The sequence below is a fragment of the Fusarium mangiferae genome, assembly GCF_900044065.1.
Source record: "Fusarium mangiferae strain MRC7560 genome assembly, contig: FMAN_scaffold011, whole genome shotgun sequence".
Taxonomy (NCBI): domain Eukaryota; kingdom Fungi; phylum Ascomycota; class Sordariomycetes; order Hypocreales; family Nectriaceae; genus Fusarium; species Fusarium mangiferae.
The window spans coordinates 1,887,450-1,911,276 of NW_024573931.1; the positions used below are offsets into that span (position 1 = coordinate 1,887,450).

The window sequence follows — 23,827 nt, forward strand, 5'->3', positions numbered from 1 at the left end:
CAACTCTGGACGGGAGGGAACCTACCTGTTGGAGAAATTGAGTTGGACGATCATGGGCGGCATTGCACCGCCACATCCATTAGGCTAGTCTGTGGCGAGTAAGAGCAATTGTGGCTCAGCAGCTAGCTAGGTACAGTAGCTAGCTGCTTCTGAATTGGAGACTGCTGCCCGGGCTCCATCTCACGAAGCACTGGACCTGAAAGCGGGCACCTCAGCCAAAGGCAGGGTACCTAAGGCGCGAATGAGAATTGGGTCTTCGACCTCGCTGGTCTCATTGCGATCCAATGCCATCAGTCCGAACCTGGCAACAACACCAACAGCAAATCACATCCTCATCCACCATCTCGGCCTTTGCACTGCCGCCTCGACCCCGCGTGTCGTCAAAGAGACGTTGCATTCTACTGAGACTCGTTCACATTCACTTCGTACAGCATTCCCTATCTTTAGCTTCTCAAGTGACCGAGCTTTCCTCTCCCTCGACCACCGCTCGCGTCTTTTCGCTTGTCGCAGTCGCTCCTAGCGTTATCTTGGCTGTCGCACTCCAATCATGGTCAGCTTGCCTTCGCAGCTACTTTCGCATTATCGTCTCGCAAAGTCTTGAAAAGGCGTCAACAAACATAAGAGAAAAACAACAACCGAATATCAAGACATTCTACCATAGCATGAGCCGTGTGGTTCTAACATCGCCATCATGTCTGGATCACAAATGCAGTTAGAGGATTGTATGTGTTGGTGGGTGCTGCGCGGTTGCGAGCAAGGACTAACGCAACCAACCTAGGGCTGGACGACCTCTGCGTCCGCTTCATCATCAACCTTCCCCAGGAAGACCTCTCCTCCGTCGCTCGAATATGCTTCCAGGTCGAAGAAGCTCAGTGGTTCTACGAGGATTTCATCCGTCCACTGGACCCGACCCTGCCGTCCATGACCCTGCGAACCTTTTGTCTACGAATCTTCCAGCATTGTCCCTTGTTGGCGAACTTTTCTGTCGAAAATCATACCAAAGCTTTTGAGGAGTTTTTGGAATACAAGACCCGTGTTCCTGTACGCGGTGCTATCATGCTGAACGAGGCCATGGATTCGACAGTCCTGGTCAAGGGATGGAAGAAAGGGGCCAACTGGAGTTTCCCACGAGGAAAGATCAACAAGGACGAAGATGATCTGGATTGTGCCGTTCGTGAGGTATATGAAGAGACCGGCTTAGACCTTCGAGCTGCTGGCCTGGTACCCACCGAACATAAGCCGAAGTACATTGAAATCTCGATGCGCGAACAGCACATGAGGCTTTACGTCTTTCGAGATGTTCCAATGGACACCGTATTTGAACCCAAGACAAGGAAAGAAATCAGTAAAATCCAATGGTACAAGCTATCGGAGCTACCAGCCTTCCGCCGCAAGAACGGCCAAGCGAACGACGCCAACACTGCACCTAACGCCAATAAGTTTTATATGGTGGCACCATTCTTGGTGCCGCTGAAGAAATGGGTTGTGGCGCAGAAGAAAATTGAAGCAAGGAGAGCGGCAAACAGCTCTCAAGGTTATGGACCTATCAGCGAAGCCCAATACGAGGATGAAGCATGGAACGATACTGGCGCCGAAACTACGGATCAAGGCCCGGCGATAGAGACGCTTGCAGGTGCGACACAGGAGTTACAACGGTTGTTGAAGGTGCAACCTCCCACCCAAGGATTGCAAGGTGTTTCTGCTCCGGTTCCGGCTCAACAGGATAAAGGAAGTGCATTACTTTCTATCCTCCAAGCCAAAGGCGGTCCTACTAGCGCCATGCCTCAAGCTCATGTTCACTATCCTCAGACTCCTCTTGATCACACAGTTACAAACGCTCCCGAACCTCATACCCCGCATCATCATAATACTCACCAGATGCCGTCCACAAATAGCCAGCAGCCACCGCCCCCATTCCCGTACGCGCCTAACCAAGGCGCTCGCTGGGGTATGGGACTTGAACAGCAGGCTGGCAATCCTCAGCTATATAATCAGCAATATTCCATCCAGGAGGGTCAATATAAGAGCAATCAGGCTCCTCTGGTGCATCCTCAACCATTACCCCCCCAGGTAGAAAGAGCTGTTTTCAACAGGAGTGTTTTCCGGGACGTCAATCAACCCACCAACAACCCTATGCCCGGTCAGTTCCTTACCCAGCAGCAAGCGCAATATGGCCACTCTGACCAGATGCCTCATCAATCTCTTAATGGACCTGGGCAGCCGAGACCACAACCTTTGAACGGCCAGTCCATGGCCCTTCTGAATGCTTTCAAGGGCGGTAATACCGCGCCACAGGTACAACAGAAGCCTCAACAAGTTTCATTCCTCCCTGGCTTCCCAGCACATAGCCAGGGGGCTGTGTATAGTAACCTAGGCGGAGCACAAGCGCAACAAAGTCCTCAACAAAACCTTCATGCGGCCGGCCCTGTGGGAGGTCAAGACCGCTCGGGGCCAAGTCCTAAGGAGCTGCCAGGCTCAAAGGTTGGGCCTCCTGCCGACAATCATCGTTCTGCTCTGTTAGGCATGTTTCGCAAGGACGACCAGAATCAGCCTCCTGCGCAAGGACCCCAGCTCGCTGTACAGCCCGCTCCTGGCAGTATGATGAGTGAACTTCTGCGTTCAGTTGGCGGTGACAATTTCAGGGCCAACATTCCCCAACAAGCCCCCGCTGATCCCAACCCGCTCCCGTTAATGGATGGCCTATCACTGCAGCAACGACCTACTCAAACCGGCACACCTGGATCTCAAGGAAGAGCGGATTATTCGCAACAATGTGGTGCCCAAGGACATGCACCAGCTGCCTCGCAACCTACCCAGCCTATTCGTATTCTTCAGCGAGGCCAGGGCGAACAATTATTTGGCATCGGCGCAACATCCGCATCCCCTCAGACTTCTCTTGCCTCACCAAGTGGATTGTCTAGCCACTTGCAGCCTGCGGGTGCTGGCATTAGCCCCAGCATTGCACACGCATTCCCTGCTATGAATCGTCGTCGTGAGTCTGGTCCCGCTCAGAAGAGAGAACTGCTGTCACTCTTTGGCAAGCAGCCATCCCCTGCTAGTTTGGAGGCAGCTAAGGGCAAGGAGGTCATTGCCGGAACACCTAGGTCTCGTCTTGCTTCCCTGGCCTCTGGAGCTGAAGACCCTACCGGCCCGCCCTCTCGTCGCGGTAGTCAGACGCCCATCTCGCCAGCCGAACGCACCTTTTTGCTGGACTACTTACAGTCTGTTACCAAGAATGCTAATCATTAAGGGACCCGTGGAGAAGTGATTTCATCTGTACTATTTGTTGATTATAGGAACGGGGGAGCATTGCAATGGAGCCTTAAGTGGGATCTATTGGTTTGGCAAACTATGAGTTAGCGTGGTATCGAATTGCTAAGCGATCGTTATCGTCACTTTGTTTGGCCTGCACTGTTATCCGACTCTAGACGTTTATGGTGATTATTCATGCCGTGTGAGTGACTGCTCTTTCGCATCCTTAAAGAAGCCCAATGATAAAGCTTTGCTGATTTGACCAGTTCAGACCTGCTGCTTTGACTGATGAATGTTGATGTGCTCCTTGATTTTCTTTTATGGCCCAGGTCCGTATGTGTATATGTACGAGTATTATTGAGTACCAGAAGCAGCCATGGGGGATGCTTTAGTTGACCGCCGCTGCTGCGTACGTTGAATAAGATAGAATCAGACCTTCAACTACTCCGTTAAGAACTCGTTGAGGCTTCCTCCTCTTTGGCCACGTAGAGATACTTGAGACATTTGCCGGTGCATTTGGCATCTCAGGTTGCTTTCCTGTTGGCTTACTTCTGGCTCTATAGCACTCTGACATGGATTCAAATCTCGCTGCCCCTGACAGGTAGATACCTACTCAAGTAGTTCGGTTTGAAGGCTCAAGGGCTCACTCACCACATCGACTCGCTTGTTTCAAAAATCTATCTACTATCTGTTCATTAGACAGACCCGTGATGGTGATCTCAATGGGTCAGCAGCAGCCCTGGTTTTGATGGAGAAGATACCAGACTTCAGGGGTAAATAGAATTCTCGACAGTTGCGGGTATGTCTTAACAACAAAAGAAAAGCAATTGATCCAACGATCGTCAGGTGTATCCTCCCTGACCTTTCGATAGACGCCCTCACCACTCGAGACCACAGAACCTGCTCTTCATTGCTGTGGCTGGGAACGTGTCTTTTATATCTGCTACTTGCTTGGCAGTGCGAGCCAGCTGCCAATAACTAAGGTACCTATCATCACACGTACGCCATGGAACATCCAACCAGATCCTATGAAACCTTAAGACCTTTATGAATCATAAACTCTCTTTCTGGTTTTAACAACGACGGAATTCGATGGCATGGCCAAGTGGTTAAAGCAGTGCTTAGTGGCATGAACGACAAGAACCTGATCGTCCGGACAGAACTGAGGTTCGATCGACCTACCAAAGATGGACGTCATTCGCGCGCTTTTTTCTTTTATTCTTGTTTTTCTTTAAATCTTTTATCTAGATTATTGTTCTCCTTTAATTCTTTTTGAATTCTTTTTGAATTCTTTTTGAATTCTTTTTGAATTCTTTTTGAATTCTTTTTTTTATTACTATTTTAGAATTTTATAATCTAACCCTGCGTCCATAATATTGCGATTTGGCCATCTTGAACCTGATAACTTGAGAACAAACAACTAGAGGGCAATTCCTGGAGATCTAGTTGGTAATAAAAGTATTGAACTTGCTGGAATATTCACATAAGCCAGAGGAGCCTTGAGAACTAGATGAATTAAGAACCCGAAACAAGCGCATATAGTGCGTGTTGTATGCCATGGCCGCGTTTGACAACCAAGGCAGATCCCCACAGGCCTTTGCGCGTTAGATCGGTTCTCATCCTCGATTCATATTAAAGACATCAAAATCCTCTACATTGTATATATCGAACGTATCTACCTCATCTATGGATCGCGGTTGTGGTGATATGGACGAGGGAAAGGTCCAGTCTGGCATTTGAGCTGCTGCACTGTCGAAGAGTTAATTCCATAGTCAGGCTATTTAAATTCGTAACACGACATATCATATTAATCCTTTCGTGTATTAGATTGATGCCCTCTCACCACCATGCAGGTATTGTAATGCTCCCGTACCTGTCTCAAACTCTCGATAATAATCTGCCTTGGGGTCGACATTGAGGAGATTGCTTTCGAAAAGCAATCCCAGAGCCAATAAGAAACTGACCATCTGATATCTACAGCCAAGCAAACCCCACTGTATGTTCCGTGATTAGACCTCTCTCTCACACAGAGGATTGAAGCAAAACCCGCACCAATGAACAGATCATTACCGTCACAGCAAATTAATCCCCAGATCACTCTAGATCGAAGAATCGAATATGCTGTGCCTCAAGTAACTCAAAAAGAGTCGTCAGACGAATCATCCCCATTACTTCCATCACTATCAGAAAGATCCAACAGCTGGAAACGGTTTCCCATGAGGTCCTTGCGTGATGGATGGGCGGCAATGACACTTCTCTGCGACTTTACGTCAGGGACAGGGTCCTGAAATGCAGGTGATGCTCTCTCAAACGGCTGTGCACATTCATCGGCATACCATTCAATACGGGAAGCCCTGTACTCTCTTGATAAGTTACCAATTAGCACTGTCTGGACAACTGGCTGGTCTTCAACATGGGACAGAGCCTAACTTACACTCGGCTCTGAAGACAAGTTCGAGCATAGATAGCGCCATGGACCGCATTGGTACTGATGAAACAGCTGTCCTTCTCAAATTCGATGCTGATCACATGAAGATTGTGAATGTGTTCCAGATCACCACGGATAGCCTGAATAGTGAGGTTAGGGTCCCGCTTGCGGATGACGAAGTTACGAGAGCCACCTTTGCGAATATGATGGGCAACCTGGCCACTCAGTGTGAACTGGTAGTCAGACCATTTGGTATGTATCTGCGATGGCGTATAAGAATGACACCGGCTCCTTTCGCAAACGCACTTACCTTCCGGTCTTTGATGTACAAACCATCTGTACGGCAGTTCTCAATAAAAGCACAGGCATCAGCCTCATGCAAAAAGGAGACCGTGGCAGTGTTATCTTTGCCCCGAAGAAAGATCTCCAGAACAGGACCCCCTCGAATAACCGCAGCAACATCCCCATGTGTGACGCCATCAGGTACATTGAGGAGTCGGACTGACCTCTGCGCAGAGCGCTCAAACCACTCCTTGATTTCTGGTCTTTTGTTGTCATGGAAATATCCGGGCCCTTTCCGGTTGATCGAGCCACCTGGAGAGGTTGAGGGTCGATAAGACGCATTAGGCTGCCAACTCCTGCTCAAACGAAGCCCTTGCTCTTCGTCAGGGCAGCCCGAAGCGGAATTCGATTGAACTGGGAAAGGAGATGCTTGTTCTTTGTACGTTAACGGTACCGGTGGCGATGGTTCAAACTGTTCAGGGGCATAGGGGGGCGCATGTCCAGCTGGCTTCTGATGGCAGAGAGACTACAGAAAGTTTAGAGATTGGTAGACGGATGTGAATTGGTAACGTACATCCACAGTTGCTTCGTTCAGCCCTTGTGCAATGAGATTCTGACGTAGGTAGACTGATCACAGGCAACTGTCAGAGATTGCCAGTATAGGCTGTGCCGCGATTACATACCATACTGGTGAGCAATCGTAAGGAGGCTCTGGTATTCCTCTCGAGGCACGTACACGCATTGGGGGTCGCTCACTGGCATATCAAGGCCCTTGGACCAGTGTCAGTTCGATGAAGCGTTTGCACGACTTGCATTTCATGCATTTTTTTGGTAGTTCTCTGCTGAGTGCAAAGGACTCTCCAATAAGCAAGACAGGGGTCATACATCTTGTTTCCTGCGAATAGGTGAGTATTACGTGATGTCTCGGTACCCAAACGAGCTATAATAATTCTTGCTTACTGCGTCTTGTTCATGCTCATTCTCATGTTCATGCTCATGTTGATAATTCGTGGGCTCATGAGCTGATCTTGATTTTGATACGGATGAAAAGGAGAAAACCCAAATTGGTTGGTGAAACCAATATATAAGAGTTTGATGGAAAGTGCTTCCAGTTATCAGAGCACTTTCTCCTCCGGGCATGGAAGATTGGACAGGCAGTCACCATTGGATTGGATCTCATAAACCTACCTACCTAAGGCAGGGCGAACCAACGAGCCTGATTCACGTGCGGCTGCGAGCCTCCCGCTGGCCGTTTACTGGCTTGAAAAAGGCAAACATTGGCGATGTTGGAGGACTTTGATTCGCCCATCACCTGCAGATTAATGTATACCATATATTATTGAATATCTTTTATGGTCTCCTTTACTTTTGAGTCAAGACTTTGACGGTAGGTAGGTATACACAGAAACATACTGGCTGTAAGAACATTGCAGCACGAAAGATGAAACAGAATTGAAAGAGTGACGTGATAATACCATCACTCCTCGATGTGACCTGGAGTCATCCCGGAAGCGAGTGTATATATGGCTTGCATTGAAGAGGAACACTTCAAGTAAGTCATGACACAAGGAGAAAGAGACAGAAAGTATCAAAGGAACAGCACCGGGGCATTAGGTATGTAACCAGACGGTTCTCAATCAAACAGACAGATGGATACTTGAGTCTGCACAGCCGTTGTATTCTACAAACGTCGCTGGCAAACACTGTGTCTTGATGTTGTGGAAGACGGGTCCACGAGACACGGAAGAGGTATGTTACATTGATCGGGAGATAATAATAACGGGGACGGGGACGGGGACGGAGGGGGCACTTTAATTTAAGACGCCATTATCAAGATGGGCAGTTTATGTTAGTCTTACGGGTGAGGCTAAACGAGGCTTAGGTAGTCGGTGAAAAGACAATCAACAGGAAAGTCTTTTCAGTATAAAACTTAGTTAATTTTTAAAAAATATTAAAAAAAAAAAAAAAAAAAAAAAAAAAAACCGTTATCAGCAAACAACACAAGCAGATTAGTTCGCGGTTCTTCACACCCCGGCGGCATGCATGACCCGTCCCTGGACACAACCGTCGAGAACAAAAATCTGATGATGGAGCCATGCACCATATTTAGTGCATGATTGCCGAGAATAGCGGAAGCTTAGGGGACTCCGAACAGGGACGGCGGGGAATCAACAAGGGGCTAAGAGGTTATTTTTAGGTGAATCAGACTGACAAACACGAGATCATGTGATGCATTCTCCCTCTTTCCATCGTTGACTTGTCCCATTGCGAGTTCCAATCCAAATTCATCAACCACCCTGAGCGACGGTCTACACTAAACTTTGTGCTAGAGTACATACAACAGTACGGAGTAGACGCGTGTGTGCCATCATTAATTTGTTTATTCGAAGTATCTAGAAACAATGCACCCATTTTTACCTCTTGTACGGATACTGGGATGATACATAAAGAGAAACACAAGGATCCAGATCGTCAGTCAACACGAGATGACTTCCTTGTCTTACCGCGGGTAGGTACCTACGTAGTAGAATAGACCCAATAATCCAGTCCTCGGGGAAGGCTTTGTAAACACTTTTGTCCAGCGCCACCGTTAGGTACCTCATAGCATGAGAGGTACCTTACCTACAAGCATCCACTAACAAAAATTCAACGGCTACCGCCCAGACCTCCACCCAAAAGGAAGGAGTCGCTGTTTTGACTTTAAAGTCAATCTGGTGTAGCCACGGCAGGTACGTACATCTCCCAGGTAGGTAGGTTACCTTACTAAGGTTAGCATGTGCTAATGGAAAAGACCAACCCCTTGCTCCTACTGTACCGCCTGCTGGGCCAACCTAACCAACATAACGCTTTCCCCTGTTCTGATCCCTCTTTTTTGCTCTGTTGATTTCTTGTCCACTTCTCGCTTCTTACTCTCGTTCGTTATCTTTAAGATCGATCAATTCCAGCGTTTTGAGACTAGCAGCAGATCGTCGTAGCCATCGTTTCATCGGCCTTTGTTGTTTCTCGCCTTTTGCTACTTCTCTCACTTCACTATACGCTTCATCCTTCGTTCGCTCGTCGATTTGGACACGCTTAGCATCTTCTGGTATCAACATCTATTAGTATCACGTACAAGCGGTCCAGCCATCTCTTGGAATATAATCGATCAATATCGACAACACCATCATCGACACTCGGGACTCATTCATCGGTTGATCGCTAACCACAACCACTGTGACCGCCCTGACATTATCTCGCTCGACCCCCCTTTCGTTCTCAAACCCACCAAAGATCCATCATGCGTCCCGCCTCGAACCTCCTTCAGCTGGCTGTCTGCCTCTCCTCTGTTGCCCCTCTAGCGGCAGCATGGCCTAACTGGTTTCCTCCTGCCGATTCAGTCGTTGTCCGACGCGTTGCACATGAAGCCAGTACGCTAACCTTCTCACCCACCCGTAAACAACCCCTTTTACTGACTCTTCATAGTGCCACAGGAGACCGGCGTTATCAAGGCTCGTCAAGACAAAACCGACAATGAAGAGGCTTCAAGCACCCGAAAGAACGGCGCTAAACAGACCAACTTGAACACCGCCAAAGTCGAGACAGGCACTGAGACTGGAACTACAGACAACACCAAGACCGCTACCGAGACAGGCAAGAAGAAGTCCGGCACCAAAACTGGAACATCTGCACCCAAGCGCACAACCTTCTCTGCCGATGTTCAGCCCGGTGGTGTGAGCATGACACTTCCCGATACCATGTATGTTCCCACACCTCTCTTCAAGATTGGTGACTACGCCACCTTCGGCTGGAACTACACCTCACTTGAGGGCACACCAACTGCCATCGACGTCCTTGTCAGCCAGTCTTCCGCAGGCGAGACATACACTCTCACTGCCAATATGACTTTTGCGACCAACCCTACCTTCGTCTGGGACACCAGCAAGCAGGCCAACGACCCCGATGCTCCTCTCGTGGTCGGCATGTACACTCTCGTCATCAAGGATTCTGACTCGGCCATCACCGACCTGCCCTCTCCTGGCTACCTGCAAGTTGAGAAGACCTTCCAGTTTGGCATGTACACACCTGCAGCCTACACACCCTATCCCCAGTGGAACTGTGATATCTGCAACAACTAGTCAAAGCACCCGGTGTCATTTCTGTTTTTTATCCTTTTTTTTTCTTTGCAACTGATTTTTGGAGTTATTATTGGGGGTGTTATGGACAGGCAAGCATCAGAAGGAGAAAAAATGTTTATTGGTTATTGTTTCACCTTTATCGGGATATTTCACACACTGTTGAAGGCGTTGACAGACGGGTGTCGCTGTGGTGAAGTCACATTGCAAAAACAGGGAGAGCCCCAGTTTGGATGCTTATGATTAATCAGGTGGTCGAAATGAGTTGGGTCATTTAATGATCTTGTCTACTATATATATATTAATCTCATCGGTCCTTGGTTACCGATTGCGGCGAGTTTGTCGTCAGATAATCATAACCCCCGTCTTAAATCTTGTATCTCTATGGTTGTCTATTAAGGTTCTTATATGCGCCTAACCCGCCGAGAGAATCAATTATATATGTGCTTCGAGTTTATTTCCACATATCGTGGTAAACGTTCATAGCTTCTTTCGCCTCCCAGGAACAACGTTAGAATTGACACGATGCACATAAACTTAGACCATACGCAGCTGGAACCCTGCCCCCCTTTCTTCTTTATCCCGCCCCAGAAAAATGCCACTGAAGTCAGCATCGCCCAGCGACGCAGCCTGTCCACCACGCACAGGCGCATGAGGCTCTGCACGCCTTCGTCGTTCCTGATTCGCCTTACTAGGGAACGTTGGGAACATGCTCTCCGGTTTAGGCTTTGGGTCCTGTCGGAAGTACTCGTGCTGCAGCATCTCACTCGCCGACGGTCTTCTTTCAGGGTCAAGTGATAGGAGATCACCCAGCAAATTGGCGCCTGCGGTAGTGAGGCCGGGAAAGCGAGCGCGAATGACAGATCCGGTAGCGCCTTGTGTCTTGGGAAGTCGCAATGAGCGCGCATTGGGGAGACGACGAAACCCGGGCCATATCTCTTCTGTGGGAACACCACAGAGCTCGAAGATGCGCGAGACTTGATCGACTTCATTCTTGCCCTGAAGAAGAGGCTCCCGGGTTATTAGCTCGCCAAATATACAGCCCACGCTCCACATGTCTACCGCCGCACCGTATGTCTTTGCGCCAAGTAGTAGCTCCGGAGCCCGGTACCAAAGGGTGACGACGAGTTGTGTGAGTTTCGGGGGAGGATCGCCAACATAGCGGGCCATACCAAAGTCGGCAATTTTCAACTGGCCACGGTTGCTAAGGAGGAGATTAGAGGTTTTGAGGTCGCGATGTATAATCCAGTTGTCGTGGAGATATGCAATGCCTGACGTAAGCTGTAATAGGAGACGCTTTACCTCGGAAGAGAGAAATGGCTCGGGCATATCATCAAGAATGGATTTTAGGTCGTGTTCGACGAATTCGAGGACGAGGAATAAAGAGCTGGCCTGGCTGTTAGCTGTAGTCTCCAACGCCAACCAAGTGCCATGTGCTTACTTGTCTGGCCGTGATACGTCGTCGCCTACAACCACTTCTTCCATGGTGACAATATTCCGGTGTTGGCAATCCTTCAATATTTGTATTTCGCGCAGGCCTGTGACGGGGAGCCCGTTTCGATCTTGAGGTTCCAGCTTCAACCTCTTGAGCGCGACAACCTTTCCCGTAGCTTTGTTTGTCGCCCGCGCAACCCAGCCGTAAGTCCCCTCCTCGATATCGTTTAGCTTCTCGTAATTCTCAACGCTTCTGCACTTCCCCCAGGTGCCCGCTGGAAACCGCAATAGCTTCGCTGGAGGTGCCTTGCCTTGTTGGTTTTCGCCTGGTTCGGGGGTGATCCTGCGGCGCTTCGAGGGCCGGTCATCGTCAAGTTGGAGCGCTTTTTGTTGCGCAGCTTCTTGTGCTTTCTTCTCTTCTTCAACCTTTCGAGCCTTTTCTGCCTTCTTACGTCGCTTTTCTTCCTTGAGTTTGGCGTCGATACGGGCGTCTTCTTCGGTGTCGGCCCACCGAGATTTGCTGGACATAGCGGCGGTGGGAGACTGCGCGTAGCTTCTGTAACTAGTTTATGGATAGGAATCGAAACGAAAAACTTCCAAAGTCACGCATTTGACGCTGTCTAATGGTGCCTGGTTTATGAGTGAAGCGAATTGGTGTTGCGGGGAGAAACGTCCAAGTTGCCTTACCTAGGTATAGATGAATGGGCAAGTTTCTTATCTTATCAGTAAATACTTCGAAAAGCATCGTCACTTGCTGTACTACTTACTAGGTACAGCTTACATGGAAGTGAGAGCATCGCCAGCTAATTTATTCTGTAGCTAATTCAATTGCTCTCGCTCACAGGAGACAGGCTCAGGATGTTTAGATCACTAGGCTCCAAACCTTTCGCGAGACTGAAATTGGACGGTGGCCGGTGTATACCATGGCCAAGCTTGTTCCATCCTTGTGTTGGCCGGAGCCTCTCATCCACTGTTCGTAAATGTCAAGATGCCACAGATATTGATGAGATATTCAAGAACGAGGACCAGAAGGAGAGCGAGAGACAGTGGTCAACGCCATTAGCCAAGCAGCTCTTCGCTGCTATATCAGTGAGTGAGCCCCGCTACAAGTTCATGCTTGTACTGACCATTCTTCTTAGACAACTGGACCTGTTCCGTTGGCCAGTTACATGCGCATGTGCTTGACCGGAGATATTGGAGGCTACTACACTGGGGCCATCGGTGAAGGTCGGGATCAGTTTGGCACAAAAGGAGACTTCGTTACATCGCCAGAGATTTCGCAAATCTTTGGTGAACTTGTCGGTATCTGGTTCATCGCTGAATGGATCAGCCAAGGCCGCCCTAAAGAGGGCGTCCAACTCATCGAGGTTGGCCCTGGTCGAGGTACTCTTATGGATGATATGCTTCGAGTATGTGACATTCATTGGTTGAGCTTGAAAGACTCACTGACTTGGATTAGACCGTTCAACGGTTTCCTGCGATGGCTAATAGTATCGATGCTGTATACATGGTTGAAGCCAGCCGCGAACTGAGAAACGCCCAGAAGCAACTCCTTTGTGGCCCGGATGCGCCATCATCAGAGTCAAAGTCTGGTTTTCATAGCCCCAGCAAGTACAACGGCAAGCAGATTGTCTGGACCGACACTATCAAGTCTATTCCAACTGGTAGGAAAAGCTCACATAATGTAACGGGTCTGACTAACGGCAGTACGCAGGAGCTGACAAAATGCCCTTCATAATCGCTCATGAGTTCTTTGATGCTCTCCCTATTCACAGCTTCCAATCCGCTTCAGCTCCTCCCCCCCAACCAAAGGCATCTTCACCGGCCTCGCCTGCTCGACCACCACCACCTGCGAACACCAAACCCGCTATGGAATGGCGAGAAATGATGGTCTCGCCGACGCCGCCGGGCGTCACTCACGCTCAACTTGGAACACCAAAATCACAACAAGATGAGCCGCCTCCTGAGTTCCAGCTTACACTTTCATCCACGCCTACTCGCCACTCTCGTTTCCTCCCTGAGACCTCAACGAGGTACCGCAAGCTCAAGAATTTGCCCAATTCCGTCATTGAAGTGTGCCCAGATGCGTCCATCTTCGCTACAGACTTTGCAACTCGTATCGGCGGTTCTGAACAGTATCCCAAGACTAAGCCCAGCGGTGCTGCCCTTATTCTTGATTACGGAACGTCAGATACCGTCCCTATCAACTCCCTTCGCGGTATCCGGCACCACAAGCGAGTGAGTCCCTTTTCTGCGCCTGGTCTGGTCGACTTGAGTGCAGATGTCGATTTCACTGCCATTGCTGAAGTGGCCATGTCAGCAAGTGAAGGCGTTGAAGTCCATGGACCCGTCAACCAGGGTGACTTTCTTGAGTTGATGGGCATCCGAGAGCGTGCTGAACAATTGACCAAGGCGTCGGGCGTCGACAAGGAGACTGCTGATAAGATCGACGGAGCCTGGAAGCGCCTTGTTGATAAGGGCCCTGACGGCATGGGGAAACTGTATAAAGCATTGGCTATCCTACCTGAGAATGACGGTCGAAGACGACCAGTTGGGTTTGGGGGTGATGTCTTGGGTTAACAATGGACATTGCCCGGCCGCTGTACTGCACCACGGTGCTTTAGGAGAATAAAGTCTGAAAAGATATTGTAACAGTATGTAAATTGATCAAACCATTGTATCCTTATACGACAACTCTGATCTATCCAAAACCAAACCCAAAAGCCCATATACTACACGTATTACTCACTACCCATGCAAGAAAACGTTGCTTAATCGAAAACTCAGTTCAGTTCATTCATCAGTAAGATTTGATCCCTTCGACAACCCTACAATTACACAAACAGGATGCGCCCAGCTTTGATCGCATGCAGATTCAGCGTAAGTCAATTGCCATCCTCCTCTTACTTCGTTTTCACAAGCTTTGCGTCCTCTTCGTCACTTCCATCGTCTGAAAACTTGTCGCCATCCTCGCCTATAGCAAAAATGGTCTCATTCTCCAGTGACTCACGAGGAGCGGTACGAGTATTGTTTCTGGGTGGTTGAGCGCTGCTGTGCGACGCACTTGAAAAGGAGAGGCCATTGGCGTTGCTCGAGTCGTTGCGAGTCTTGCCCACTTCGACGTCCTCGTCATCCGAGTCTTCTCCTGGAACACCGATATCGCCAAGGTCAAAGTTGCCATCGTCATCTTGAGCAATCTCATCACTCATGGCAAAGCGGCGGTTGTTGGAAGTAGGGCGCCAAAGGTAGGCAATCCATGCGACGTCAGCAAAGTAGACAACGTTCAACCAGCCATCGAGGATGAACCATCGTGTTTTCCAGTGGAATGGAACAAAGTCGGGATCGCTGGCTGAGGCAAAGGTGAAGCTGTTGAAGAAGAAGAAACCAAAGATGACCATGACACTGATTAGGATGGCCCACCAGAGCTTTCGGTACATGGCTTCCTTTGCGTGCTGCTTTCGCTCGCGGAGATCCTTGAGTGTCCAGTTGAGTGAGTTGAGTGTCCAGACATAGAAGGCAGTCAATGTGCCCGCCAGGGGTAGGACGATAAGAAGCACAAATGGGCCTATATTCAGTCAGATACGACTAATGAAACAGTTCATCATAGAGATCTTACCAGCTGTCTCAGGGGTGATGGAGAGGAAAGTCAGTGAGTAGACCAGTCCAAACAGGAAGTGAGCCGCAGCAAGCCATCGCACCCTAATCATGGTCCTACCGAGGGTGTGCTTCACAACACCATAGCCCATGCAGACAATAAGCAGCAAGAAGAACGAGAATGAGTTTCGGCCAGCGTTAAGAATTCCAACAATGGTAAGGAAAACCTTCGAGCCAACATTGGAGCCATGACGGTTCTGGTATTCTATACTCGAGTTAGGACGGGTAGACTAAACCAAAGGAGAGGCAAACCATAGAAACCCCATGTTATGAGCATTTCCACCACTAGGAAAACGAGAATGGCCGTGATGTAGTTTTGCACAGCCACTGAGTAAGGTCAGCATGCAATTAGTTGAAGCAGCGTATACGAGGTTCCTGCTTACATATGTCATGCCTGTGCTGATAGTACAAGAAACCCCAGTAGGCAGCAAGGAGAGCATACAAGATACTCATGCCACCATAGAAGGGCAACTTAGGAATCTGGGTTGCCTCTAGCTCGCCATAAGCGTTGCGATATTCGACTACTAGGTCGTACTTCTTTGTGTTTACCACATCTGTAAGAACGCAGTAGTATCCAGTCTTCTTGATAGCATAATTGATTGGAGCCGCATCGTTGAGGTGGACAGCCTTTGTGAGGACCATGCTCGAAGACTTCTTGTCGACGTCGGGATGCAGGATGAATTTGCCAATATCGGTCTTGTTACAGTAACCTTGCTTGACGAAATCGTCACCACAGACGCCAAGTCGCTATCATGTGTCAGAAGAGTGCGTGCGTGGCATACATATGGAATCGCCAGCACTTACGTTGCCGGGAGTATTCGGATCGGGGATTCCAACGAGGTTTCGGTCCTTCCACTCAAATATCACCAAGCTCGCAATCGGATCCTTTACATCGGAGTTGCTGGTGTTGAGGAACTTGACGAGGATGAATGGGTCAACGGGTCCACCCCATGAGGTTTTGCTGTACATGCCTGGAACATGTTAGATCCAAGAGTCGCATTGCATGTTGGAGGCATAACCTACCGGTACAGTATTCTTGATAGCCTTCCTTCTCGCTCTAGATGACAGAGACGTTAGTATTTTCAATCCGAACGATTCGCATTGCATCGCAGGATGGAGGCCGCCCGTACCAGTCCAATCTCATAAGCTTGGGTTGTCCAAAGGGACATGCCCAACACGAGCAGTCCCGTTAGGAACCTCATGATTGTTATGTCGGTGGTCGCAGCGGGAGCGTCGGCGTGCTACGATGAGATACGTGGGGGCGACGTTGGAATCAAGAAGGCCGAAATTCAAGACGAGAGACCAAACGTGCGAGACCAAAGGGAGCTTGAGCAACGTTTAAGTGGTGGCGCGGGAGCTTCTCAATTTATGGAGCATATCGAGCCTGTCGAGAGTCCTTTCTAGCGTCGTCCTTGTCGACTCGGACACGATCAATATTTTGTAGAGTTGTTGGGCGATACGGGTAATTGATGAGTCAAATTCAATAAGGTAGATCGAGGTTGAAAGAAGATGCATCGAGTTAATAAGTGACGAGTTGCAGATTCAAGGGAGTAACCAACGTGTATACGTAATTGGTCGCCGGTGATGCCAGGTCAGCACCAGCGGCAGGAGAAGCCAAGGGCCCCTGTTTTCCCATTGGCTCAGAGGTCCACGATAGCGATAAGCCCCAGGTCGTCTCAGGCACCATGTTAGCTGCTAAGGTGCCCACAGCCTAGCGTGGTGGCGCATCATAAGTCTAACGTACCTATAGTTAGTCCATGAATGCGACTGTAAAATTCCATCTTCATCATCATAGCTTCTCCCCCCCCCCCCCCCCGAAGTTCTTTACGTTGAACCAGCGCAAGAATGGGTAAAGGAACAGACAAGCTCTATGTAGGTCTACTCGTCTATCAAAACTCACGTTCCATCTGACTCAATGACTCCAGATTACACACTCAGAGTGGTCCTCAGCCGATGCCTTCTCCCCCAGTGTTGGCGCTGGCGCTTCTTCTCGCAATCAAAACGCCAGTGCATCATTTCGCCGTCTTCCTTTTAACTTTTGCGCAGCCAGTCTCCAACCCTTCAAGAACCCTGTCTGCACCCCCGGTGGAACGATCTTCGACGTTGAGGTCATCAGCGCCTGGCTTGACAAGCACCCCAATCAGAACCCCGTCACTGGCGAGCCTCTACAAAAGAAAGATCTGATCCGTCTCAACTTTGCTCGGAATTCAGAATCAGACTCTCTGGGCACGGGCTTGAGCGACGGAAAAGGCGACTTGATCGATCCGGTCACCTACAAAGTCTTCACCGACAACACACATATTGTTGCCATTCGTCATGGGACCTACGCCAATGTCTTCGCTTGGGATACGGTCGAACGTATGAATATCAAGGCCAAATCCTGGCGTGACCTCGTCGATGATGAAGAGTTTAGTCGCGCCGACATAATTACACTTCAGGATCCCCAGAGTGCGGCCAGTCGCAACCTGGACCAGTTCAAGTACCTGAAGGATGGCGAGCAGGCGCAATTGACCAAGGAACAGGAGGGTGAGCGCAACGCCGGCAATATCAACTCCAGTGCATTAGGAAGCCTGGGCGACAAGGTTTCGCGTGCGAAAGCCGCGGTGGAGAAGGCGCGCAAGGCTCGTGAGCAGGGCGGTGATATCAACCGTAGCTCGACTGCCCTCACCAAGCCTACTGCTGCCAACAATGTTGTCCGCCATTCTATGATCAAGGACAAGAAGCTGGCTGCTAACTCGGCAGCTTACACCACGGGCAAAGCCGCCGCTAGTTTCACCAGCACAGGACTGACACCTGAGACGAGCGGCGAGAGAGCTCTGCTGACGGATGAGGAGTATATGCTAAAGCCCAAGCGAGTCAAGACAACCGGGTATGCCAGAATAGAAACAAATCTGGGCGACATAACAATCGAGCTGTATCCTGAGTTTGCACCCAAGGCTGTGTGGAATTTCATAAGATTAGCACAGACTAGCTACTATAAGGGTGTAGCCTTTCATCGAAACATCCCAAACTTTATGATTCAGGGTGGTGATCCATCAGGCACGGGCCGAGGCGGGCAGAGTATATGGGGAAAGTATTTCGATGATGAGTTCGACGGTCCAATGTCACACAATGCCCGAGGAACGAGTTAGTAACCCATCATAAGCATGTTGTAGTCCTCGCTAATCTCTGATCACTAGTCTCCATGGCCAACAAGGGCAAGAATACAAACTCAAGTCAGTTCTTTATTGCGTATAAGCCCACGCCACACCTTGACCGCAAGCACACAGTCTTTGGAAAGGTTGTCGAGAATCTCAATGTTCTTTCCAAGATGGAGGATGTACCTACCGATGGGTCTAGCCGACCCCTCAACAAGATTGTTATCAAAGACATCGTTGTCTTTCATGACCCTTTCGCCGAGTTTCAGAAACAAAAACAGGAACACGAGCGTCAGACCAGGGAACAGGAGAAGATTCAGTTACAAGGTGGTACAGACGATGACAAGACAACATGGACCGGCAAACGGATACGCAATGACGGCACTGTTGATAGCACAGGCGCCGGTGAGAGTGTTGGCAAATACCTGAAGACCGTAACTCATCAGAACACAGCGACGACCAACGAGGCTGATATTGAGGACGTTGACACGTGGGAGGAACCAACACGCAAGAAGATTAAGGGGGGTGGTTTTGGGAACTTTGACAGTTGGTAAATTAAGCAATGGGAAACATTTCGTCCATGCTATGCTGCAACGCGTCGGCAATCCATCCTAAAGGTGATGGGTATGTGCACTCTACATCTCGTCTCATCTAACAGAAATTATGCTAAGAATTGAAAAAAGCCCGTTGGTATTGCAACCATGGCATACAACTTGTCGCCATATGTCTCAATTTGATGCCCGATCGAATGGCGAAAAGTAATGGGGAGCGAATCCAAATATGGCACGCTCAAGTCAGGCTCGGCGTTCGGATGGATTAGACTGTTGACGGTAGAGCGTTTGCGTCAACCGTGGGAAGCTTGCTGAGGAGTGATGGGCTAAGAGTCAGGGGGTTATCCTTCTCCTGCAATAGTCCCGCCACCACACGCGCTTGCTCCAGACCAGCTTCTCTGTGGATAGCTTGCAGGCCCTCGATGGCATATTGTTTAGTTTCTGGGGAACATGCCGATGACATACCTAGCATGTACAACGGCCAGATGATGGTATTATTTGCCGACGCAAGGCTCATGAAACGAGTGACATCGTCGGTGTGAGGCGTCGACTGCGTTGGATCAAATAGTACCGGACTACCACCGCTACTGTATGTATCCTCTCCCGGGCCGACTCGTGAGTCTTGCGCAAATGGCGACGATATAACACGACATGCTTGTTTCTTGGCTGCAATCGAAACCGTGTGCCCTTGGTTCTTCTTGTTCCTTATGTCCCGGATACTAACAACTCCGAGATGCTGGGGAACGCTGGCTGCAATTGCTTGTCCTAGCATATCCAACACTTTGAGGGATTTGGCAAGCAACTGGAAATGATTGTCTGATAGTGCAGTGTGGTCAGCCAATCCCACAGCAGCGCAAAGCTGCTCGACGAGCGTTTCCAGCAGCATCATCCTTATTCCGCGCACCATATTCCAAGTGGTGGATTGAAGAAGCCCAGCATAGACGTGGCATATTTGTCCTGATACTCGAGGGTCCGGTTGCGTCAGCTGTACGCGATGGTACTTCCAAGATTCTGGCAGTCCGGACAGTATCGATGAAAATTCCTTCTCAACATTTGATATGGCGGCGACAACATCATCAAGATCGACTAGTTTTCTCGTGTTGATATCGTAGCGCACCTGTAGTGCTTTGTATATGGGATATGCCACATGAAAATCAGGTCCTCCGAGTTCTTCAGAAGGGGGAATCTCGTATCGGAGGTCTATTAGTGTTTGTGGCATAGGTAGGCCGCTCTGTATGCAGCTTATAAGAACTGTATGACAAAGCATGAGAAACATGCGAGCACCAGCTTTGCTTCGAAACTGGGCAGCACCTCTAATGTTTGCCAGGGCAGCAGCTCCGTTGACGTGGTCTTGCCATGCACGCATCGTATGGGAACTGTATCCCGAAACAAACTCGAAAGTGCCGAGTATCAAGACCGCGAGCATGGTTGTGTCTTTCACAACCTCGACTGGGTCTCGAAGTGCACGGTGCGTCAATCCGAGGGCGATAGCATAGCTCTCTTGTGCCCGTGTCATAAGATCTGGGGATCGGAAAACCTGTGAGCATCCTGCAAGTCCAACAGCTGTCATACTGACAGTGACTGGATCAACTTGAGCCTGTGCCGAGTCCGGAGGTTTCCATACATCGTAAATAAAAGCATAGTTTTGATAAGAGCCTCTGTCGGCTACAACGTAGCGAGAGAAGAAAAAAGCAGTGCCCTTGTCTTGTAGTTCGGGTGATAGAGCGTCATCCAAGTGATCGCGGTCTTCAGTTGTTTCACTTGGACCAATGACATCGCTGGCATCACTCGGGCTTTCATGAGAGGTTTCCGATGGAGACCGGCTCCAGTCGTTAATCAAAGCGGAAAGGACAGGCGCGCGGCAACGAGTGCTAGATTTCCGAGCACGTCGGGCCTTGACCTTGTTTGATTTCTCTGTCTTGGTGGCAGGGGCAGGGGCTGCACTGGACCTCGGGTCAATGGCGAACGTCGGTGGTGACTTGATAGTCACAACGGATGATGGGGGGGATGTTGAGGCCGAGGCGAGCTCCTGGCTAACAGGACTCTTTTGTGATTGATTAGATCGAGCCCGTGTCTTGACCGCTTTCTTGATAACATGGGAACTTTCATCTCTAAACATTAGATCGACGAGATTGCGGTAGCCAGGGCATGGCTGATTCTTCTTCTCGCATTGCGTACATGCTGGCTCCTTTTGGTCACACTTGATTTTGATATTCACTTGTCAGTAAGAGCACTGGGAAACAGGCTGAGATGACGACGGCCGGGAGGCTATGGGTATTTGACGGAACTCATGTGGATTGTGGTAATGGACCAACTCACCCGAATCTTGCGACGGCGGCAGGTGGAGCAGCCACCAGAGGGCTTCCCGCAATATACCATGACGACTTGTATAAAAGAGGCAAGACGTACAGCCTCGTAATTAGAATCTCAGACTGGTCAGTCGAGATAAGAGAACGTGAGGTCAAAAGGGATGGCGCTTTGGCAGTCATGACATGATGGGCACCTATTAGTGAGAGAGCTATCACGGCAAGGTCAAAAAGACCGTGTGTAGGTCGTCTAAGAAGCTCTTGGGTTAAGATGGGTTCCAAGGGATGACGGTAACTGTTGGCGGGGATCGACAGAGGCGGCTAGGAACCTTGGAAGTGCGGAGTGTTTGTGTGGTATGATGGATTGTCCCCGAAGTAGGTATCAGTGATATGGCCTGGTCTGGGGTATCGTAATTCCGTAAATCGTAAGTCATTAAAGTCGGTGTCGATGTCAGAAACGAGGGAAGAACAGAATGATTATCTCGAGGCGGGACCAAAGGAACGGAATTGGAAAAAACAAGGGTCTATGGCCAAAGATTAATTTAGATGTGAGAGGGAAAAGTATCTTTGGTACGGAGCAAGGCAGGTCGAGCCATAAGGTACCTACCTAGGTACCTACCTACCTAAGGTAAGGATCCATGGGCATATGCAACCACGGAAGGAGGAATAAGGGTTGTATGCGGAATGATTGGATCTCTTCCTTCCTTTGGATTGGATTGGATTGGACGTGATGCAACTTGTTAGCTGCAGATTGGGTGGGCAGGCGCGGGCCTGGCTGTGCTCCTCCTCCAGGTGGTCTCAGTGTGTACAGTAGTTCAGTGACTTTGCATATTACCAATAATGAATGCCCTGCCACTCAGTTTGTGATTCATTACCTGGTACTCCGTACATCTATGTACACTATGAGAGGGAAATGCTACGAACTATTTATTTCTGGTATTGGCAATAAGCCCATGACCTGGTCCGCATACTCTCCGAGTGACAGGGTAATACTAGGAGCAAGGCTCAATGATCACCCTGTACCTTGAAACAAAACTTGAGGCCCTCAACGTCACAGTTCATGATCATTAGTCTACTAGGTATGCAACCCTTTCATTCCTTGATTGCGGCTGTGGCAGATGCTATTAACAGCCACAACCGCATGTCTTACATACATGATAAAGGCTGCTGAGGGTGCCATTTGGTTTAGTCGTTCGTTCGACTGAGCCCGTTCATGTTCTCGGCAGATTTGACTTGGTGAGACCTGACAGATGTTGAAACTTTCACAGTCTGTTTCTTTTACTGTCCTCCAACATGAACAGTCAAGACCTTTGGTCTCCCATCATTCAAGAATCCGCTCTGATCAACTCCCCCTGATGCACCAACATCATCATATGGAAACGCATACCCCTTCCCCTCGAGCGTGACCTCATGACAGATTCTAGAGTAGTGATTTGTCCTTCCCTCTCCTTTGCAGTAATACTCTTCAACCTTCTCCCCCTCGGGCTGTCGGGAGTTACCCGATAACGTCGTCCGGTTCAGCGCCGCCACAATCCTGGCTCCGACGTTGAGCTGTACCGGCGTCACATCCGGGCCGCCCGCAAACGGTCCCGTGCTGCAAGACACGATGTCCCGCGTAGATGGCTTCTCAAAGTGAAAGCCAAGTTTGTCCTTTCCAACATCTTTGAACACTAGTTTGCCATCATGGACGCGACCCCTAACATCGCCCCATTCTGCCTGCGTGTTGATTTCGATGTCCTCCTTTTCGTAGCGCTTCCACGCCGCGTCAATCTCTGGCGCAAAGTAATTCTCCAGCAAGCCTGGATGCAACTCTGCACCGGCGTTTGGGCTTAATGCTCGGAGGTTGGAGCCAGACTTGGATTTGACGACAAGCCTCTCCCAGCCCGCGCCATCCTTCTCGCCCTGACGCTTCAAACCCTCGGAGACCTGATCAAGCCCATCCTTGGGCATGCCCGGAACACGCGTGACTTGGCCTGCCTCGTTCTCAAGCTCCAGACCGATCGGAATGCTAACGAAGTCAACATATGACACGTTAACGTACAGCTGATCGTTGTTGTAGGTGAACTCGCAGAATCCCCAATCAGCGTCAAAGTTAACATCAGTTGGATTCGTTACAGACGGTTCAACCACAGCTGGCCCTGGGTTGATAAGAAATGTGATTGGCTTGTCTTTGCAGAACCAGATTCGCCCTCCAAATATATGCGGTATCCGCACTTTTTTTTGAGCTCCTGGTCCTCCAACGGGAATGGCGATATCTGCACCAACGGGCTGTAATATCCCAGACGGCGACTTTGGCCGATGAACCGTCTCTCCATCCGCGAGAAGAATCAAAACGCCCTGTTCATCTCGGCCTGTGACGTGTGCAAAGAGCGACTTGGAGTCTGTATGATTGGTGAGAATAATGTCTAGGAAAGGTTCTGTAGGCATATTTGCAAAGTGTTGCTCACTACCAGGATAATATGATGGATAAGGTAAGGTAGTGAAGGATATGAGAGCAGGTTGGCCAATTTTGTTGAAGAAAGGATCTGTTACCTATTAAATGCATCTATGACCCCTCACCTCACAAGGCAGCCTCTGCCTTGATTTAGGCCCAGTTTTGTTGGTTTCTTGGCCAAGGTAAAGTAGAGGTAATGGAATTGGATGCTCAAGGTAAGGGAGAGGAGATTTGAAG

At 49.5% G+C, this 23,827-nt stretch overlaps 9 protein-coding genes across 9 annotated transcripts; 4 read left to right on the forward strand and 5 right to left on the reverse strand.

Annotated features, from left to right (window-relative positions):
- Positions 1–691: 691 nt before the first annotated feature.
- Positions 692–3,249, forward strand: FMAN_10431 (uncharacterized protein; the record flags this gene model as incomplete). Its single annotated transcript, XM_041821105.1, has 2 exons — positions 692–722; positions 779–3,249. 2 exons carry the CDS (start codon positions 692–694, stop codon positions 3,247–3,249), a joined length of 2,502 nt encoding a protein of 833 aa, XP_041686918.1.
- Positions 3,250–5,389: 2,140 nt separating this feature from the next.
- On the reverse strand, positions 5,390–6,845 carry FMAN_10432 (uncharacterized protein; the record flags this gene model as incomplete). Its single annotated transcript, XM_041821106.1, has 6 exons — positions 5,390–5,615; positions 5,687–5,940; positions 5,991–6,488; positions 6,537–6,589; positions 6,646–6,733; positions 6,813–6,845. The coding sequence occupies 6 exons, from the start codon at positions 6,843–6,845 to the stop codon at positions 5,390–5,392; spliced, it is 1,152 nt and encodes a 383-aa protein (XP_041686919.1).
- Positions 6,846–9,239: 2,394 nt separating this feature from the next.
- Positions 9,240–10,077, forward strand: FMAN_10433 (uncharacterized protein; the record flags this gene model as incomplete). The annotated part of the gene is made up of 2 exons (XM_041821107.1): positions 9,240–9,369; positions 9,425–10,077. 2 exons carry the CDS (start codon positions 9,240–9,242, stop codon positions 10,075–10,077), a joined length of 783 nt encoding a protein of 260 aa, XP_041686920.1.
- Positions 10,078–10,611: 534 nt separating this feature from the next.
- FMAN_10434 (uncharacterized protein) lies at positions 10,612–12,036 on the reverse strand (the record flags this gene model as incomplete). Its single annotated transcript, XM_041821108.1, has 2 exons — positions 10,612–11,470; positions 11,516–12,036. 2 exons carry the CDS (start codon positions 12,034–12,036, stop codon positions 10,612–10,614), a joined length of 1,380 nt encoding a protein of 459 aa, XP_041686921.1.
- Positions 12,037–12,366: 330 nt separating this feature from the next.
- Positions 12,367–14,088, forward strand: FMAN_10435 (uncharacterized protein; the record flags this gene model as incomplete). Its single annotated transcript, XM_041821109.1, has 4 exons — positions 12,367–12,597; positions 12,648–12,917; positions 12,968–13,172; positions 13,223–14,088. 4 exons carry the CDS (start codon positions 12,367–12,369, stop codon positions 14,086–14,088), a joined length of 1,572 nt encoding a protein of 523 aa, XP_041686922.1.
- A 323-nt stretch (positions 14,089–14,411) lies between these two features.
- On the reverse strand, positions 14,412–16,364 carry FMAN_10436 (uncharacterized protein; the record flags this gene model as incomplete). The annotated part of the gene is made up of 7 exons (XM_041821110.1): positions 14,412–15,073; positions 15,125–15,367; positions 15,415–15,489; positions 15,546–15,909; positions 15,967–16,133; positions 16,186–16,219; positions 16,293–16,364. 7 exons carry the CDS (start codon positions 16,362–16,364, stop codon positions 14,412–14,414), a joined length of 1,617 nt encoding a protein of 538 aa, XP_041686923.1.
- A 643-nt stretch (positions 16,365–17,007) lies between these two features.
- Positions 17,008–18,853, forward strand: FMAN_10437 (uncharacterized protein; the record flags this gene model as incomplete). The annotated part of the gene is made up of 3 exons (XM_041821111.1): positions 17,008–17,034; positions 17,088–18,288; positions 18,342–18,853. 3 exons carry the CDS (start codon positions 17,008–17,010, stop codon positions 18,851–18,853), a joined length of 1,740 nt encoding a protein of 579 aa, XP_041686924.1.
- A 262-nt stretch (positions 18,854–19,115) lies between these two features.
- On the reverse strand, positions 19,116–21,229 carry FMAN_10438 (uncharacterized protein; the record flags this gene model as incomplete). Its single annotated transcript, XM_041821113.1, has 2 exons — positions 19,116–21,038; positions 21,170–21,229. The coding sequence occupies 2 exons, from the start codon at positions 21,227–21,229 to the stop codon at positions 19,116–19,118; spliced, it is 1,983 nt and encodes a 660-aa protein (XP_041686925.1).
- Positions 21,230–22,434: 1,205 nt separating this feature from the next.
- On the reverse strand, positions 22,435–23,583 carry FMAN_10439 (uncharacterized protein; the record flags this gene model as incomplete). Its single annotated transcript, XM_041821114.1, has 1 exon — positions 22,435–23,583. One exon carries the CDS (start codon positions 23,581–23,583, stop codon positions 22,435–22,437), a length of 1,149 nt encoding a protein of 382 aa, XP_041686926.1.
- Positions 23,584–23,827: the final 244 nt, after the last annotated feature.